The sequence below is a fragment of the Anabrus simplex genome, chromosome 8 (genome assembly GCF_040414725.1).
Source record: "Anabrus simplex isolate iqAnaSimp1 chromosome 8, ASM4041472v1, whole genome shotgun sequence".
Classification (NCBI taxonomy): Eukaryota; Metazoa; Arthropoda; class Insecta; order Orthoptera; family Tettigoniidae; genus Anabrus; species Anabrus simplex.
In genome coordinates this window covers 157,611,026-157,629,564 of record NC_090272.1, presented here as the reverse complement: position 1 = coordinate 157,629,564, position 18,539 = coordinate 157,611,026, and the positions used below count along the sequence as shown (strand labels likewise).

Below are 18,539 nucleotides of genomic sequence, written 5' to 3'. Positions count from 1 at the left end.
GTAACTGAATGGGTGGCTGTGTTTCTAGAAAATAGAACTCAGAGAATTAGAGTAGGCGGAACTTTATCTGTCTCTGTAATAATTAAGAGGGGAATTCCTCAAGGCATGAATGGTATGATGATAAACGGGGTTAAAGATCAGGTTGTGAGTTTCACAAATAGGAAAAGTTCTCTCAGCTTTAATTACTGCGTTGATGGGGTGAAAGTTCCCTTTGGGGATCATCTACCTAGGTCTGAATATAAGGAAAGATCTTCACTGGGGTAATTACATAAATATGACTGTATATCTGCACATGGTTATGAGGGTATTTAGGGGTTGTAGTAAGGATGTAAAGGAGAGGGCGTATAAGTCTCTGGTAAGATCCCAACTAGAGTATGGTTGCAGTGTATGGGACCCTTACCAGGATTACTTGCTTCAAGAACTGGAAAAACTCCTAAGAAAAGCAGCTCTATTTGTTCTGGGTGATTTCTGACTAAAGAGTAGCGTTACAAAAATATTGCAAAGTTTGGGCTGGGAAGACTTGGGAGAAAGGAGACGAGGTGCTCGACTATGTTCCGAGCTGTTAGTGGAGAGATGGCGTGGGAGGTCAGCAGTAGACGAATACGTTTGAGTGGTGTCTTTAAAAGTAGGAAAGATCACAATGTGAAGATAAAGTTGGAATTCAAGAGGGCAAATTTGGGCAAATATTCGTTTATAGGAAGGAGAGTTAGGGATTGAACTAACTTACCAAAGAGATGTTCAATAAATTCCCAATTTCTTTGCAATAATTTAAGAAAAGGCTAGGAAAACAGATAGGGAATCTGCCACCTGGGCGACTTCCCTAAATGCAGATCAGCAGTGATTGATTGACCGGGATTTGAAGCACACAACGCCGCGGTGAGAGGCCGGTGCTCTGCCACCTGAGCCACAGATGCTCCTCATTTTCCTTTTCTCGCTTTCTCAAATAATTCAGTATATAATCACAAGCATGTGATATGTTTCTCCACATCCAAAAAATATACAGTACCAATATCCAGTAAGATTGCATTGTTATTTTCAAATTAAATTTCTGCTACTTTGAACTTAAAGTAGCACTTATTTATCATAAGTCTGTACACAGTTCTCCTCCACATTCTTTCTTTCTTTTACCGAGCTCGATAGCTGCAGTCGCTTAAGTGCGGCCAGTATCCAGTATTCGGGAGATAGTAGGTTCGAACCCCACTGTCAGCAGCCCTGAAAATGGTTTTCCGTGGTTTCCCACTTTCACACCAGGCAAATGTTGGGGCTGTACCTTAATTAAGACCACGGCCGCTTCCTTCCCACTCCTAGCCCTTTCCTGTCCCATCGTCGCCATAAGACCTATCTGTGTCGGTGCGACGTAAAGCAACTAGCTTTTTTTCTTTCTTAATCTGCTTACCCTCCAGGGTTGGCTTTTCCCTCGGACTCAGCGAGGGATCCCACCTCTACCGCCACAAGGGCAGTGACCTGGAGCGTGAGACATTGGGTCGGGGGATACAACTGGGGAGAATGACCAGTACCTCGCCCAGGCGGCCTCACCTGCTATGCTCAACAGGGACATTGTAGGGGATGGGAAGATTGGAAGTGATAGACAAGAAAGAGGGAAGGAAGTGGCCGTGGCCTTAAGTTAGGTACCATCCCGGCATTTGTCTGAAGGAGAAGTGAGAAACCACGGAAAACCACTTCGATGATGGCTGAGGTGGGATTTGACCCCCGTCTACTCACTTGACCTCCCGAGGCTGAATGGACCCTGTTCCAGTCCTCGTACCACTTTTCAAATTTCATGACAGAGCCGGGAATCGAACCCGGGCCTCCGGGGGTGGCAGCTAATCACACTAACCCCTACATCACATAGGCGGAGCGTGATTCGATCTACACATTAATAATAATAATAATAATAATAATAATAATAATAATAATAATAATAATAATAATAATAATACTAATAATAATAAATGCACAGAATAGCCTCACAGACATGTTTGCAGATATCTTCCGAGAAAACCAAGTATATGCAGAATTTTCAAGCAAAAGTGCAAGAAAGATAAAACTGAAACGGCATATGAGACAATCTCACAGGTGTCCTTTTTTAAATACCTTGGAGAAATAATTCTTCCTTCGGGATTAGATAGTTTGGCCAATACAAAAAAGGGCCTCAAAACTTCAGAGTGCATTTAGACTAACATGGGATCACTACAATAAATGAGTAATGTCACGCTATGCTAAATTGGAACATTGCAAAACAGCTCTATATGCATGAGAAACCTTAACTTTGAGAGTTCATTCTAAAATTCAGATAGTGGAAAACAAGAACGTAAAATTCTTAGGAAAATTTCGGATCCACACAAAAAATGAAATTTGGATCAAAAGGCCTCTAAACTATAGGCATGCAGATAATTTCATCGATACTATACGGAAGACAGTTTTTGGAAACATTTTAGGAGGGATAGCAATAGACTCTCAAGAAGATTATTCAATATAATCAATTCCCAAAATAGAATAAATTGGTTGGAGGAAACAAGAGGGGACCCGAATGAATTGAACATCAGGGAAGACATTATGAGAAATTGCGAGGTCTTCAGAACCTCGGTAAATAAAAACACATTTATGGTGAAAACTAGCAGCAGGACTGGTATGAATAAGTCAGAAAAATGGAAGAGGCATCACAATGAGTTCATGAAGAAATTTTGGAAGAATAGAAAGGCGAAAATCATCAAACCAATGAACAAGTTCCAACGTCCTCTATGAATGAGTATAACGAAATAATAATAATAATAATAATAATAATAATAATAATAATAATAATAATAATAATAATAATAATAATAATAATAATAATAATGTGTTTAACATGTCTTCAATTACAATAAATCTGAAGAGACGTCGGAGTTTCAGAAATTTTATTTTCCATTAATTGGATGTCCTTGGCGTTTGTCATTGTTTGAATGTCTTAATTCTACTTAATCCATGAACTTAAGAAAATTCCACTCTCTTAAAAACTGAATAATTTGTTATGATGTATTGGAATACATCGTAACTAAACGTACACTTCAGTTACATCTCCTTACCTGAATGAATTGCTAATATGATGAAGAAGCGTATCCTCCACATTTTGTTCCGACTGTCTAATGCGTTTATGATCGAAGACTGAAATATTCTTGCTTAATACATAATATAGCGGTAATGTACCCAAACATATCTTCATGACTTGAAACAGTACAAGAACCGTAAATCACCCGGGGCAAAGTGACATCTTCGTTAACTGTTAGTGCTCATTGAAAGCTATGCTCTTCGCCTTACAGCCCTAATATAATTTAAATACATTGAAGTTGATTGTTCACAATGATTTATATCAGTACAGTCCGGCTCCTTGAATGAATGGTCAGCACAGTGGCTTTCTATTCAGTGGTCCAGGATTTGATTCGCGGTCGGGCTGGTGATTTTAGCTGCGTCTGCGTAATTCCTTTGGATCGGGGACAGGATATAGAATTAAATCCAGGCTTTTGGCACGCAATCTAGAGATTAGAAATTGTATACCACCACCGCTCCTATCCTGCCAGCCAACATTCTGACGGTGAAAGACTTGTCGCTTAAACGATCATGACCACCAGGCGGGTGATATAGTGGTTACCTCAATTCTTCAGTTGAAGATAGCAGCCAGATCACCCAACAATGTTCCTGCTTTGTATTCAACACTTTCCTTGAACTCTGCAGTTTCCTTAGGCCTCTTGCCGGATTATTTTTTAGTCAACATCACGAAGAGGGACTTTTAATTATTCAAGTATACCAACAATCGCCATGATGTCAACAGATCAACACGGTGCCGGTGACGTTCTTTTTAAGGATTTCATGAACGTACGGGAGCGAAGTCGGGGCAATTGTTAGCATATTTTTAGGGCTGGGATTTTGATGACATAAAATGGCCTATACATAAGGCATTTATGTCCTAAAAATCCTTCAAATACGCCCAAAATTACCAAAAAACCTAAAAATATTATATTCTAGGGTTTTGAATTTTCTATTATTTAGACTATTAACTAATTATTGTGCCCGCCTCTGTGGTGTAGCGGTTAGTGTGATAAGCTGCCACTTCCGGAGGTCCGGCTTCGATTCCCGGCTCTGCCACGAAATTTGAAAAGTAGTACGAGGGCTGGAACGGGGTCCACTCAGCCTCGGGAGGTCAACTGAATAGAAGGGGGGTTCGATTCCTCCCTCAACCATCCTGGAAGTGGTTTTCCGTGGTTTCCCATTTCTCCTCCAGGCAAATGCCGGGATTGTACTTAACTTATGGCCACTTCCTTCCCTCTTCCTTGTCTATCCCTTCGAATCTTCCCATAACCCCACAAGGCCCCTCTTCAGCATAGCAGGTGAGGCTGCCTGGGCGAGGTACTGGTCCTCTCCATAGTTGTATCCTCCGACCCAAAGTCTCACACTCCAGGACACTGCCCTTGAGGGAGTAGAGGTGGGATCCCTCACTGAGTCCGAGGGAAAAACCAAGCGTGGAGGGTAAACGGATTAAGAAAGAAAGAAAATAATTATTGTCATACCGTACTAATATAGGCCCTAATTAAATTCAGGTGCAAACACAGAATACTTCATTATTTATTTAATGTTTTAATAGTTTTATCTAAATAATTGCACATACATTACTTTTAACTAACGTAGTTTCCAGCAATTAGACCTAGTTGCTATTTTTCATTTTCACCGACAAGGAAACCCCGCGATTTTTCCGCTCCTGATTTTGACGAAATTTAGTAATTAAGCGTGCACTGAGGTAAAAGTAACATCCGAGAAGCAGTTTGTTTCGGAGATCTATATCGAGTTATAAAGGAAAACTTTAAACTGCTCCCAGCAGTTAGACAACCTAAAAGCGCCCTTTGGTAAAATGTTAAGATAGAAACTATGTTTCCGGGCGAGTTGGCCGTGCGGTTAGGGGCGCGTGGCTGTGAGCTTGCATCCGGGAGATAGTGGGTTCGAATCCCTCTGTCGGCAGCCCTGAAGATGGTTTTCCGTCGTTTCCCATGTTCACACCAGGCGAATGCTGGGGCTGTACCTTAATAAAATTAAGGCCACGGCCGTTTCCTTTCAACTCCTAGGCCTTTCCTATCCCATCGTCGCCATAAGACCTATCTGTGTCGCTGCGACGTAAAGCCACTAGCAAAAAAAAAAAAAAAATAGAAAAAACCATGTTTAAACGTTATCTCAGTTCAGTTCCTATCAGAACATGCATCTCATTTGAAAAAGTAATAATACTAATTATTAATTAGTATAAATTACCTGTAAAACGGAAATTGTAGTATGTGATGATGGCAATGTAATGTAGCTGAAGAACACAAAGTACGATACTATGTTTATTATCGCACCAGGAACACACAAAGAAAGCATTTTCATCACAATTATCTACACTGTAGCTTCCTGACACCTGAAATTAATGTCTAAACCATATTTGAACATCGAATACGAGAAGCAATAAGAAGAAAACCAACTGCATAGCGAAGAATTGTCTGATATTTGGTTGAACACAGATGATTATAAAGAACCTCCGTGGCTCAGACGGCAGCGCTGGATACCGTGGTTCAAATCCCGGTCACTCCATGTGAGATTTGTGCTGGACAAAGCGGAGGCGGGACAGGTTTTTCTCTGGGTACTCCGGTTTTCCCTGTCATCTTTCATTCCAGCAACACTCTCCATTATCATTTCCAGCATTTACACAATGGCGACCCCATTGTAATAATAGCCTATATCTGGTTCATTCATTACATCCCTGACCCGGTGCAAGACTGGAAAGTCGGAAGGACGCGACCGTGGCCTTAATTGAGGTACAGTCTCAGCATTTGCCTGGTGTGAAAATGGGAAACTACGGAAAACCATCTTCAGGGCAATTAATACTTCTTCAAGTGAATGCACGCTGTGCGCTTTTCTCTTATGATTATAATTCCTGCATCACCTGACTTCGTTCGACTGCACTCCATTACTTTTGTTTTGGACTTATTTATTTACATCTTGTACTCCTTAGTGCAGTCGAACGAAGGCAGGTGATGTAGGAAATATTAGATTAGGAAACGAAGTCTTAAAGGAAGTAGATGAATATTGTTACTTGGGTAGTAAAATAACCAACGATGGCAGAAGTAAGGAGGACATAAAATGCAGACTAGCACAAGCAAGGAAGAGCTTTCTTAAGAAAAGAAATTTGCTCACTTCAAACATTGATATCGGAATTAGAAAGATGTTTTTGAAGACTTTTGTGTGGAGCGTGGCATTGTATGGAAGTGAAACATGGACAATAACTAGCTCAGAAAGAAAGAGAATAGAAGCTTTTGAAATGTGGTGTTACAGAAGAATGCTGAAGGTGAGATGGATAGATCGAATCACGAATGAAGAGAGACTGAATCGAATTGGTGAGAGGAGATCGATTTGGCTAAATTTGACGAGAAGAAGAGATAGAATGATAGGACACATCTTAAGACACCGAGGACTTGTTCAGTTGGTTTTTGAAGGAAGTGTAGGTGGCAAGAATGGTAGGGGTAGACCAAGGTATGAATATGACAAACAGATTAGAGCAGATGTAAGATGCAATAGTTACGTAGAAATGAAAAGGTTAGCACAGGATAGGGTGGCATGGAGAGCTGCATCAAACCAGTCTATGGACTGATGACTCCAACAACAACAACTCCTTATCCAGGACAGGTGTTACGAGAGCTAATGAGAAAACCAAGGACAGGAAGTCGCTTACTCGCCTCCCAGTGTACCTGCCAGCCGCATATTTTCCATCATGCTCTATTCTCATCGCTTTCTTCCAACTATGCCACGATCGCGCTGTACATCTTTCAAATTGTAAGTCTTTTGTTATATCGATCCACTCTACAGAATTCTCCTTTGTGCGTAATATTCCTTATTTTATTCTTTTTTGTTTTTTCGCAAACAACAGATGGTTGGTGGCAGCAAAGCACGAGCAGTAGAGAGTACTGTGATGTTGGTAGCATTAGTTTATTTACATATGGCGGTCTTTTGTGCGGGTATTGAAAGCCGTGTAGTTATGTTTTTGTGATATGTGCGGTTTAGTCGTAGTTTAGTGTAAAATAGATCAAGATATGACAACATGTTGACCATTGGATTGAAAATAATATTGCTTTTTGCACTGACAGGTAAAGCTGTTTTTGTAATGGAGTATTGAATAATTATTTTTAAGGTTATAGATACATCACTGGTACAGCACCTGTACCCCTTTTCGAGCACACTTCTTATTTTAAGATACATTTTCTGGCGTGATATACCATGCATTTATTTCAATAGATGTGTTGAATAGGTTGCTGTTGATTATCATTATCGTTTGTACTTTTATTCTATAATAACGGCATTATTCACTTAGTCAACTTTACTTATTTACTCGAAAGTCCCTCATTATTAAGTAATTTGTTGAAAGCATATTTTACTTTTATTTATAAAATCATATTCCTTATTTTATTCTTGGCGTTTGATATTAATGATACGCACACACATGGCTCCGCAACAACGCAGCCGCGCTTCGAATCCATGGTAATTCTTATGAGATTTTTGACATGAAACATCACAACTCTGTAGTTTGGATTCCACGGACAATTTAGGTCCAACGGCTATGATGGCAATACCAGTATTCATGCAAATATACGAGTTTGCTTTACTCTCATATAGGGCCTATACAGGATTACAATTTATCAGTTTTCCCTCTCTTATATGGTTTTGGTTCCACCTAATCAATACCAATTGTACTCATGGGACTAGTTTCTACCTGACAGGTGCCGTGGGTCATCATCAGCCATTTAACTTAACCTTTATTTCCAATTGGAAATTCATATAATATGATGTTATATATATTCTACAGCCCTGTATGTTTCATAACATTCACTGCCAGCTTGGGGAGAAAGGTTCTTTGTGCATAGTGCGTCATGTTGGCTGGCCGTGGCAGGCTGAAACACCTGCTGCTAAAGAGGAGGTACTTACACATGTAGAAGGAGAGCAGTCTACCGGCACACGTGCTATTGGTCATAAACATTGGAGTTTCCTAAAGTAGTATCTGGCATGCCTTGCACAACAACCAACTGCAGCCCAATCATTGCCAGTGAAATCAGTGAATTTTGTTCCTGTTTTAGTGAAATCAGGGTTTGACTGCAGAGGATTTCCCAGGGCGAGTACAATTTTGTCGATGGCTGGAGTACCATTGTGCAAATGAGCCCAATTTTGTAAGCTATGTGTTGTTCACAGATAAGGTAAAATTCACAGGAGATGGTTTCTTTAATTGTTATAACAGCTATGTCTGGGGGTGGCACAATCCTCCTCCATGCCATATTCGAACATAATCACCAACATAGGTTCCCAGTGAGTGTATGAACTAGTATTATGGGTAGTCACTTGGTCGGACCATACCTCTTGCTGCCACCTTTAAATGGGGTGACATAACTGTCAGAGGGTTTACCACTGGTCATGCATACTCAGTTTTGGATGCAACTAGATGGAGCTCCTGCATACTTTACTCATGCAGTACGTGATACAATACTAAATCATACCTGAAAGAAAACTGGTGGTATGAATTTTTGTTTATACGTCAAAAACTCACTAAAATGCTCTTAAATACATATATTTTAGTTTATTCTACAAAATGAAAATTAATTTCTGAGAAAGAGCACCCACACAATTGTGTGTGTCAGGACTTAATTCACTACTTACAAAAAAGAAAAATTACCTCAGTGCATGTGAATATACATATGTACATGATCAAATGTTCTATTTTACAGTGTGGAACAATTAAAATCTTTGTTCAAACACAAGTATACAGGGTCCGCCAGAAAAATGTATACACTCCTTACGGAACAAAAACTATTTATTGTGTGTTTCTTTACATTTACATTTTGATTACACATGTAGTACTGTCTTCAGTTAAACATATGGTTACACAAGATGTTCAAAATGTTCACCGTTGGCTGCCAGACACATAGCAGAACGACGAGCGGTCGCTGCAGCTACGTCCGTCAATGTTTGAATGGGGATCTCTGCACATGCTGCTGTAATCTCCTGGCGAAGGGCCTCCATCGTACGTGGCTTACGTCGATAGACGTGATTTTTCGCAGTTCCCCACAAGTAAAAGGCCATAGGGGTAAGATCTGGCGACCGTGGGGGGAACTCAATGGACCTCTGTTGTCCAATCCAATGTCCCGGCAGATTGTCATCCAGGAAAGCTCGTACTGCTACATGGTAGTGTGGTGGCGCCCCGTCCTGTTGGTAGAAGACTTCAACATCGGCTCCATAAAGTGCACGTACTGCTGGTAAAATTAATGTGCGTAACATTTCCAAGTACACTGCTCTAGTGACAGTACCATCAAAGAAAAAGGGTCCTAGTAAGCCCCTCAACGACAGTCCACACCAGACATTAACCCCTGGTAGATTGACCGCCTTGTCCACATGAACATGCGGATTTTCCGGAGCCCGGTTATGTCAATTCACTGCTCCATTAAGTTTAAACTGGGCTTCATCAGACCACACTAACTTCGTTAGAAATTGTTCATCTTGGTTTACCATTTGCTGATACCATTTGCAAAATTGCATTCGACGATCGGGATCGTCCTCATTAAGCGCATGCAGTGATCATGGGATGTAAACTTTCCACTTAGCTGTTTTCAAAATTCGTCGTACACTTGTACTGCTAATCCCCACTTCCCGTGCACATTGCGTAGCAGACTTCTGTGGAGAATTAGCAAAACTTCCCAACACATGAGCCGACGAAGCAGGACTGGTAGCTGTGCGCGTTCTTCCCGATCTTCTTTTGTGAATATCACAAATCGTTCCATGCGTCTCAAACTTTCCAGTAATGCGTTTAATTGTTAGGCGTGTTGGCGGTTCTGTTTCAAACTTCCTCCTCCACTGACGTTGCACTTCAACGGCATTATCAAACCTGATAAACCACTTCAGAATGTACCTTCGTTGCTCGAACGTCAAGCGCGCTCCAGCCATTTTGTTTTCCCACTATCTTGATGCAAGTACCGACATCTGTTGAGCGAAAGTCCATACTACAACATTTAAAAACAATGATAACTGCTGACAATATCCATATCCCGATATCGTCTAACAAAGAGTGTATACATTTTTCTGGCGGACTCTGTACATTATCTTTTCTATACTGAGGTCGAGTTTTGCTTTTAGAGCCCTTTTGGCGGCAGCACCTTTTCGTCAGACCTGAAAGAAAACTGGAGGTTTAATTTATGTTTGTACGTCAAAAATTTACTAAAATGCACCCAAATACACGTGTTTACAGTTTATTTTACAAAATAAGAACTATCGTCTGAGAAACAGGACCCACACAATTGTGCGTGTTGGGACTTAATTCACTACTTACAAAAAAGAAACAAATTAAAAAATTAAGCTCAGCACATGTGAATATACACATGTACATGATCAGATGTTCTATTTTACAGTGTGGAACGATTTAAAACAATTAAAATCTTATACATTACATTTCTCACGTAGAATACGAATTCTTCTTTCACAGTGCTTTTTGAGGCAGCACCCAGCACTCCCGCATGCATTGCCTGTAGGAAAACCTAGCCCGCACAATTGTGCATATCAACATTCAAAACCTCATGATATTACGTACGATGTTATAAGTTCACAATTTTACGTTTGCTAAACAATTTACACACTTTATAGATTACATTCTGATATTCACTGAAGCTTCTAGATTAATATGAATGCAATAAATAAATATTTACTTTAGGCTTTACTGCTTCCCGCCACCTTGCCAATGAACTGCATTTTAAAACTCTTCTTCCTGAGTACATGAAGTACATGCTACGTGTCCCGCACAATCACTGCAGTCCGGTCTAGTGCCAAGAAAACGTCCAATAAGCTCAGACATAAATAAAATACGAACCCGCACAATTGTGCGTACACGGTCTGAAAGGGATATCACTGGCATTGGATAAGAAGAGAAGGTCTAAGTGTATGGCCAACCTTCTCCCCTCATCTAACGTCTCTAAATTTCTTCTAGGAGAGACATATCAGAAGCCTTGTATATGTGTATGTGACAACAGTGCCCAACACAGAAACACTTGTTGCCAGGATACTTGCAACATTTAATGAAGTTCATGTGATTTGTTGTGTATTTGGTGGATACAACAGAGTTTACTATACCAATGTGATGTCTGATTTGAATGTGGTGATTGACAGTTCAAACAGCTTTTGTAAAACATTCAGAGTCCAATGCCTAATTTCACTGTGTTCACAAAAGACAATCACTTCACTGATTGTCAGTTCTGAACTGTTTAGAAATGTGGAGCATTTTAGAAACATAAATAAAATGTCCATTATATAATTCCTGCCCCACATCTATGGTCTTTCACTGTGGTTAGCCAGTTGGAGTCCCATTGGTGGAAAGTATTTTCACCATCAGAATGTTGACTGGCAGAGTAACAGAGGTGATGGTATACAATATCTAATCAGTAGATTGCATGCCAAAAGCCTGCATTAAATTCCAAACATCTCTTCAGCATTCATATGGAGTGAGGGCTTGTGATGCTCTTGATTGTGATTTGTTTGTTATATGGTGCCGTTAAGCGTTGAACAGAATCTTGGACGTAAGATAGGAAACTTAAAAGGGTCCACTTTTTTAAATGAAGCAGAATCTTGGAGTTATGTTGACAGAAGTAGGCACTGAACACTGTAACCTTGTAAAGTTGAATGAATAAAACTAACACAAAACAAACTTATCCTGTATTGTGATTTGATTTATTTTGTTTCAATTGTTATGACTCCATAATTCTTTGAATATTTGGTTTCATGTTGATTTAAAAGTAGCCAGTGGACACATGCGATCTTCTTGGCCCACTTTTCACTGCGTCGTTCAAGATGCCTTCATCCAGCCCTGGGCTGGATGATAGTTTCTTGTGTTATTATATACTTTGTTTAAAATGGAATCTCTGAACACTCACTTTTATTGGAATTGTATTGTCTTCTTCCAGATATCTACTTGTGTGCTTCAAGAAACTGCCCAATAAACTGGAAGGTAGCTGGAGAGAAAGGTTCATCTTTTAAAGAGAGAGAGTATTTGCATCCTGCATTTAATGAAGTTGCTGTGGCTCCCTGTGACCTGACTAAAGAATTCTGTGATATTCATTGTTGTCAGGATGAGGTATGTTCTAGTTTACCATAATGGAAACAGACATTTTATGGCATTTTTCAAAAACAAAACAAAAATAAAATAAAAATAATAATAATAATAATTAAGTGATGCCATTTAGGCAGTCTGCTTACCAATAGCTACCTTCCAATAGTGCTGAGATAGAGTTGCAGTGCAAAACTCTAGAGAAAATATTGTAAGGCTATGTTAATTTTGTTGGGTAAACATTGAGTGACCTACCAGAGGTTTTTAACATGTCAAAGATTGTGCTGTGGAGCGTCAAGAGTTTGAAGATGAACCGCTTTGATCAGTATCAACTTACAACCTAGGATCATTGGTTGGACACTGTGATCCTCTGTGGCAGTATTTTTGTGTAAGGGATAAATGAATGTCTTTGTATAAATTGACTGAGACTGTATTAGCAATTGCTTCTTGAAGTCAGATTGATAATGCTGTATAAATAATGACAGTAAAGTGTCTGTGCCAGGAGCTGGCTTGTTGAGGAAATAAGGAACAGATTACTTACTTTATTCTAAAAGCATTTGTTGATTCTTTTACGTTTTCTTTATTTGTCTTATCCATTCCAGATGCTGGCTGTCAACATGGCTGTTTCAGTTTGTTGAGAACAGTTTTGAAGAGGTTGAGCAGAGTTCGAATTATACCATTCTCGTAATTTCACCAACCAGAAAATTATTCTTCTGCCGGGTCCTCATCTACCATCTAGTTTTTCTAGCTATTTGACTTGTGGAAGCTTAACTTATATTTTTGCTCATTCCTCATAATGTGCCCAAGATATTCAGGCTTGTAAGCCCGCCTGGTGGCTATGATTGTTAAGGCATTAAATCTTTAAGGTCTGACTCCATGGTTAGCTGTTTCTAGTCTTGTTGGTGGAAACAAATGTTCACCATCAGGATGTTGGCCAACAGGGTAGGAGAGGTGGTGGTGGTATGCAATTTCTAATCACCAGATTACATGCCAGAAGCCTGGATTCACTTCCAAACTTCTCCACAGTATTCATGTGGTGTGAGGGCATATGCTGCTATTGGTGGTGATTCGACCATTGGATGGGGACGTTAAGCCTTGAGCAGATTTCTTGATGTAATTCGATAGGAGTAGGCTCTGTGCCAATTCTGGGTTTCATCCTCCTCTCTACCTTATTATGATAATAATAATCATCACCACCACCACCATCACACATCCAGACACGCATGGGTATCAAGTAAAAAAATCCTGCAGCAGGCACCTTGGGAGGCCACACTATATCAGTCAGTCAGTCAGTCAATCAGTTCGGGTGTCATCAGTTGACAGTTCATTCTTTGAAGAACCTCCTCAACTGTGATATGTTCGGTCCACAAGATCCTCAAGATCTGTCTATACACCCATATTTCCAAAGCTTGGATCTTCATCTGTATAGCGACAGAAAAAGTCCATGTTTTTCAGTGCCATATAGTTGAAAAGACACCATCTTCCTCAGGTCTAGGCTCTCTTAATCCTGCTTTTAATTCTAGTTATGTGCTCCCATTCATTTATAGTGGAACTTGGACAATCCATTGGTTGGTTGTTTACTATAACAATGCTTGGAGGCAAAGGTTGTCTTGCTTGTGACCATGCATTTTGTCTTCTTGACCTTGAGCTCAAGACCATATTAAAGTCATTAAAATGCTTAGAATATTAATTAATGGCTAAGCGCATCACCCTTGTTTAAGATTCGGTTAACACATATCTACATAAAAAAGTTTCTTTTCATCCTTTGTGATACCTAACTAAATACTTGGGGAAGTGAGGTAGTTAAACAGACTGTGTTTGAAACTATGTGTGACATCAACAAAATTACATGCTCAGTCAAAGGTATCCTGCCTCAGTTATTACTCCTAGGTACCGTACAGTAGAGTCTCATTAATGCAAACTAATTGAAACTCGGCCCTATTGGGAAGAAATTTTTTGATTAACCAGAAAATCATAATTCCTAGAATGCAGCTCTGAGCTGGCTTCAGACGTTAACTTCCATGTTCTGCCGCTAGTAGTGAGCAGTTCATGAAGAAATTCATGGAAAAAAATGTCGCTGAATTTCACATTCATTGAAAGTTCAAGAGAAGTATGTGAATTTTAACAACAATCTCCTTGGGGTTGTTCAACAAATTCCAGGGTGTGAGGAAGCCACTGAAAATGATATTAACGTGTGGATTGCAGATGACAGCCATCATTCGTATACAGATGAAAAATTTCTGGCTATGTTGCAGCAAGATTTTGATGTTCATGAAGAAGAGAATGATGACAAAGCAAATGACCACAGGTAGCCACTTGTTTTACATTCAGACTTTGTGACCGCCTTCAAAGTTGCCATATGCTACGTCAAGCAACACTCAACTGCTGCGTCTACTCATGTGATGTTAATGAGACACTGGCTTAGTATTGCATCCTCCATCAGGGTCCAGTAATGGCAGCAAAAGAAACTAACAGACCATAAATCCTGCCCAATCAAAAGGCTTCAATTTCTGGAGCACCATGTGGTCAGCCTATAACATTCTCAGCTGTATTGCTTAGCTCAGTCCGCTAGCTCTCATGTCAGACAACTCGGTTAGTCTCATTAGGCTGAGTAAACTCCATTCCAGTCCTCAGTTGAAAATTAAAATGCTTCAACTTACTGGGAAATGAACCTGAAACTTTCTGGTAAGATGCAAGCATCCTATCCTTATACCATGGGACTGGCTAATAATAATAATGATAATAATAATAATAATAATAATAATAATAATAATAATAATAATAATAATAATAATAATAATAATAATCAATAACATCCTCATGAGGTCTCAGTTACTAGGTGGCACATCTCCAAAGTGGTGCCATTTAAGTGGCCTCCATACACAAATCAACATTTGTCTAGCAGCTAAAGTAGAACTTGTGAATTATTAAGACTGAGTAGTAAATTTTATCTGGTGGATGGTAATGCACCATCACAGGTTTTTAATATTTCAATTACACTCTGATCCACCAGATAACTCTCCTGTGTAATAAAACCTTTTTCTTTTCCTTTATATATTCACTTGTTACTTCATTCATTAATTGTTATATTCTTTAATCTCGTGCTTTTTTACCTATGCCTTGCTTTATGTTACAGGATTGCTCGGAGGAACAGATGAATAGCTTCTGGTGCCTGGATGACAGTGATCACCTTCCACATTACTTAAGTTGTGGTTTGAATACTGTCACGGGCGTTGAATGGTCACCATTTCTGTGCCTTATCTACTCCAACTCGCCATATCTAGGACAGTATTTTATTACTCCTAAGAAGATAAAGACTGAAAGAGACCTAAAGAAATCACTGAGTCACAAAGGATTTAACTATGAAGTACATATCGGGGAAAAGGTTGATTCTTCAAGTAGTGAAGAATACAAGTTTGGTGTTCCAATCAAAGCTAAGTTCTACTCGTACCTGAACTTAGAAGATGATCATACATATTTACAGTTACCAACTAACTACTTCCATCTTGGTGGAGGATTTTGTGTTGATTCAAGTCCAGTTCGATATTTAGTGAATACTGATGCCTACTGCATTCGTAGAATGACTCCAGAAAGTTGTACAACAAATTCCTTGCTTAGTGCTTTAACTTTTGCTGTAGGAGATACTAGAAAGAATTACAGCTCTCTGTATCAACTACCATTCATTAAAAGAGACTCTAGTGGGATTGATTTGGTTGATACAAATGTTAAACTTTACTGTGTGAAGAAAGGTTCTGATTACTTAACATTAGGGCAGAATATTTTTATAAAGTTAGATAGCAGTATGAATTTGACGTCTTTAAATGATAGACTGGAATATAATGAGTGTGAGGGAATAAATCAAGATTATCTGCAAACATCATTTAATGAGTCTACCGGAATCTGTTACAATGTCCTTGTCTCAGTGTCTCATAATTTTTATTGGAGCAGCAAGGACCTTGTAAAATTAGAGACCTCATACGTAATAGCTGATGTTCCAGTCACCCTAGAAGCTTTCATTGGTGCACAGGGTAATACATACTTGTTGAATCCTCATGTATTCAATCAGAATCCATCTCACTTCAGCCAAAAAGCTGACATATTTGTTACACAACATTTTAGTTCAACATTTAGGCAGTTCAAGAGTAACTTTTCTGATGAAAACAATGTGACTAATGAAGATTATGAACCAGTTCAGAGGTCAGGTAATCCAGGATACAATATTGGTCTTCCTATCTTCATCACAACTACAGATAATGAAACTGATGCTGACCATGAAGAGTACAACATTCTTCAAGTATGGAAATCAGGTAAGGACAAAGTATTTCTCTGACATGTGTGATAATGGTGAATAGATATATCATTTGTAGACCTTTGGCTGTAGAGAAATGTTGGTTATCTCACTAGGCAATATTGGAACCGTTGTGAAGGATAACCGTTAATGTTACCAAGCGAGTTGGCCATGCAGTTAGGGTTGTGCAGTTGTGAGCTTGCACTTGGGAGATGGTGGGTTCGAATCCCTCTTTCGGCAGCCCTGAAGATGGTTTTCTGTGGGTTCCCATATTCACACTAGGCTGTACCTTAATTAAGGCCACGGTCGCTACCTTCCCAATCCTAGCCCTGTCCCATCTTTCTGTCGCCAAAAACCTATGATGTGCTAATGCGACGTTAAACATGTAGCAAGAAAAAACTGTTAATGTTGCTCATAAATTCTGAAAAGCAGAAAATGGTTTCTTTTTTAACCCTAACATATCGTATAATCTTGAGTACCACCCGCACTGTTTTTTTGAAAATTCGCTTCCAAAATTGGGTGCGGGTCTTATTTAAAATTTTGGGAAATTTATCTTTCCAAATGCGCGTAAATCGGGCATCACCGCCGGCACGGCTTGGCAACAATGCTCTCTCCGCTCTCTGTATACGCTACTTCCGCGCTTGGCGTCAGTCTCACGCACGTTCTCGGAGTATCAACATGAATTCCACAAAGCGTTTGCGATCTTTTACTGCGAGTGAGAAACTGAAAGTAGTTCGGGAAGCCAAAATTATTTTAAATCGTGCCGCCGGTAGGAAATACGATATTGACGAGTCGTGTATTCGCGATTGGAGAAAGAAGAAAAATGTGCTATTAACATGTAGTGGTGATCGTAGAGCTTTTTGTGGACTGAGTGTACAGTTTCCAGAAATTGAAAAAAAACTTTATAAATATGTGACATAAAGGAAGGAATTGGGATATGGTGTGTCAACCGAAATGTGTCGGCTAAAAGCATTAGAGATCGCAAAGGAACTTTCAACGGAAGAGTTTAAGGTAAGCTGAGGATGGGTTTGTAATTTTTATAAAAGAAATGGGTTGAGCATACGAAGGCGTACCTCAATTTCACAGCGTCTTCCTGGTGTCTATGATGAGAAGTTATTGTCGTTTCAGCATCACATAATTCGGTTGCGGAAGGAAAATGCATATTTGCTTTCCCAAATTGGCAATGCAGATCAGACGCCAGTCTAGTTTGAAATGCCAGTGGACAGACTGTGAATGTTAAGGGTGCGAAAAGTGTTACCATTAAAACAGGTAGTAATGAAAAACAACGGTGTATGATAATGTTGTGTATTCTAGCTGACAGAACCAAATTGCCGCCGTACATTGTTCTCAAGAGAAAGACTCTTTCTAAAAATCTACCCGCTAGTGTTATCATCAGATCTCAGAACTCCGGCTGGATGGAGAGTTCCCTTGTGGAAGACTGGGTAAAGTGCATCTGGCAACGTTGCCCTGGTTCATTATTGGGACGAAAGAGGTTTTTTGTTACAGACACTGTGAAGAAACATATCAAGGATGGGAAAACCGACCTAGCAGTCATTCCGGGTGGGATGACGTCTATGCTACAGCCGCTGATGTCTGCGGGAACCGTCCATTTAAAGCAGCCTTGAAACAGCTCTATACAGAATGGATGGCAGCTGATAATCACACACTGACGCCAACTGGTCGCATTCAGCACCCGGAAGTTCAGCTATTGTGTTCGTGAATTTTGACGGCATGGAATCGTGTCCCTGGAGACCTCATATGGAAGAGCTTCAGGAAATGTAGCTTTTCTAATGCTATGGATGGCAGCGATGACGACATTTTGTGGGAAGGTGATGGTGAAGAAAGTTCCAAAGTTGGTACTGATGATGATGATGATGATGATGATGATGATGATGATGATGGATGAATGAATGAATGAATGAACTTGTTGAATATCATTCTGGAAATGTTTGTTTACTTTTATTTGTATTTTCTAATCATTTGATGTGTGTTAGTAAAGATTGTAAATAATTTTGACTTAACTTTTTTTTTTAAATTTTGTTCTTTCAAAATAAGGGTGTGGGTCTTATTCGGTGGCGGGTGGTATTCAAGATTATATGATATCTTCCATAGAAAGCCAGAGTG

At 39.6% G+C, this 18,539-nt stretch overlaps 2 protein-coding genes across 2 annotated transcripts in view; one reads left to right on the top strand and one right to left on the bottom strand.

Moving 5' to 3' along the window:
• The window catches only part of LOC136879348 (uncharacterized), a 115,379-nt gene extending 112,145 nt beyond the window's left edge, over positions 1 to 3,234 (bottom strand). Inside the window, exon 1 of the mRNA XM_067153163.2 lies at positions 3,066 to 3,234. Within this exon, the coding sequence (XP_067009264.2) occupies positions 3,066 to 3,108 (43 nt within the window). The 5' untranslated portion in view covers positions 3,109 to 3,234. The remainder of the gene's footprint in view (positions 1 to 3,065) is intronic.
• Positions 3,235 to 7,010: 3,776 nt separating this feature from the next.
• LOC136879347 (tectonic-1) lies at positions 7,011 to 18,040 on the top strand. The gene is made up of 4 exons (XM_067153162.2): positions 7,011 to 7,142; positions 11,985 to 12,154; positions 15,264 to 16,434; positions 17,730 to 18,040. Exons 1-4 carry the CDS (start codon positions 7,097 to 7,099, stop codon positions 18,038 to 18,040), a joined length of 1,698 nt encoding a protein of 565 aa, XP_067009263.2. The 5' UTR covers positions 7,011 to 7,096.
• Positions 18,041 to 18,539: the final 499 nt, after the last annotated feature.

Bases quoted from the DNA above. Each gene is read 5' to 3' on its own strand.
- LOC136879347 (XM_067153162.2), top strand. From the start codon at position 7,097: ATGTTGACCATTGGATTGAAAATAATATTGCTTTTTGCACTGACAG. The intron at 7,143-11,984 runs GTAAAGCTGTTT...GTCTTCTTCCAG, and splicing joins ATTGCTTTTTGCACTGACAG to ATATCTACTTGTGTGCTTCA. The intron at 12,155-15,263 runs GTATGTTCTAGT...TTTATGTTACAG, and splicing joins TTCATTGTTGTCAGGATGAG to GATTGCTCGGAGGAACAGAT.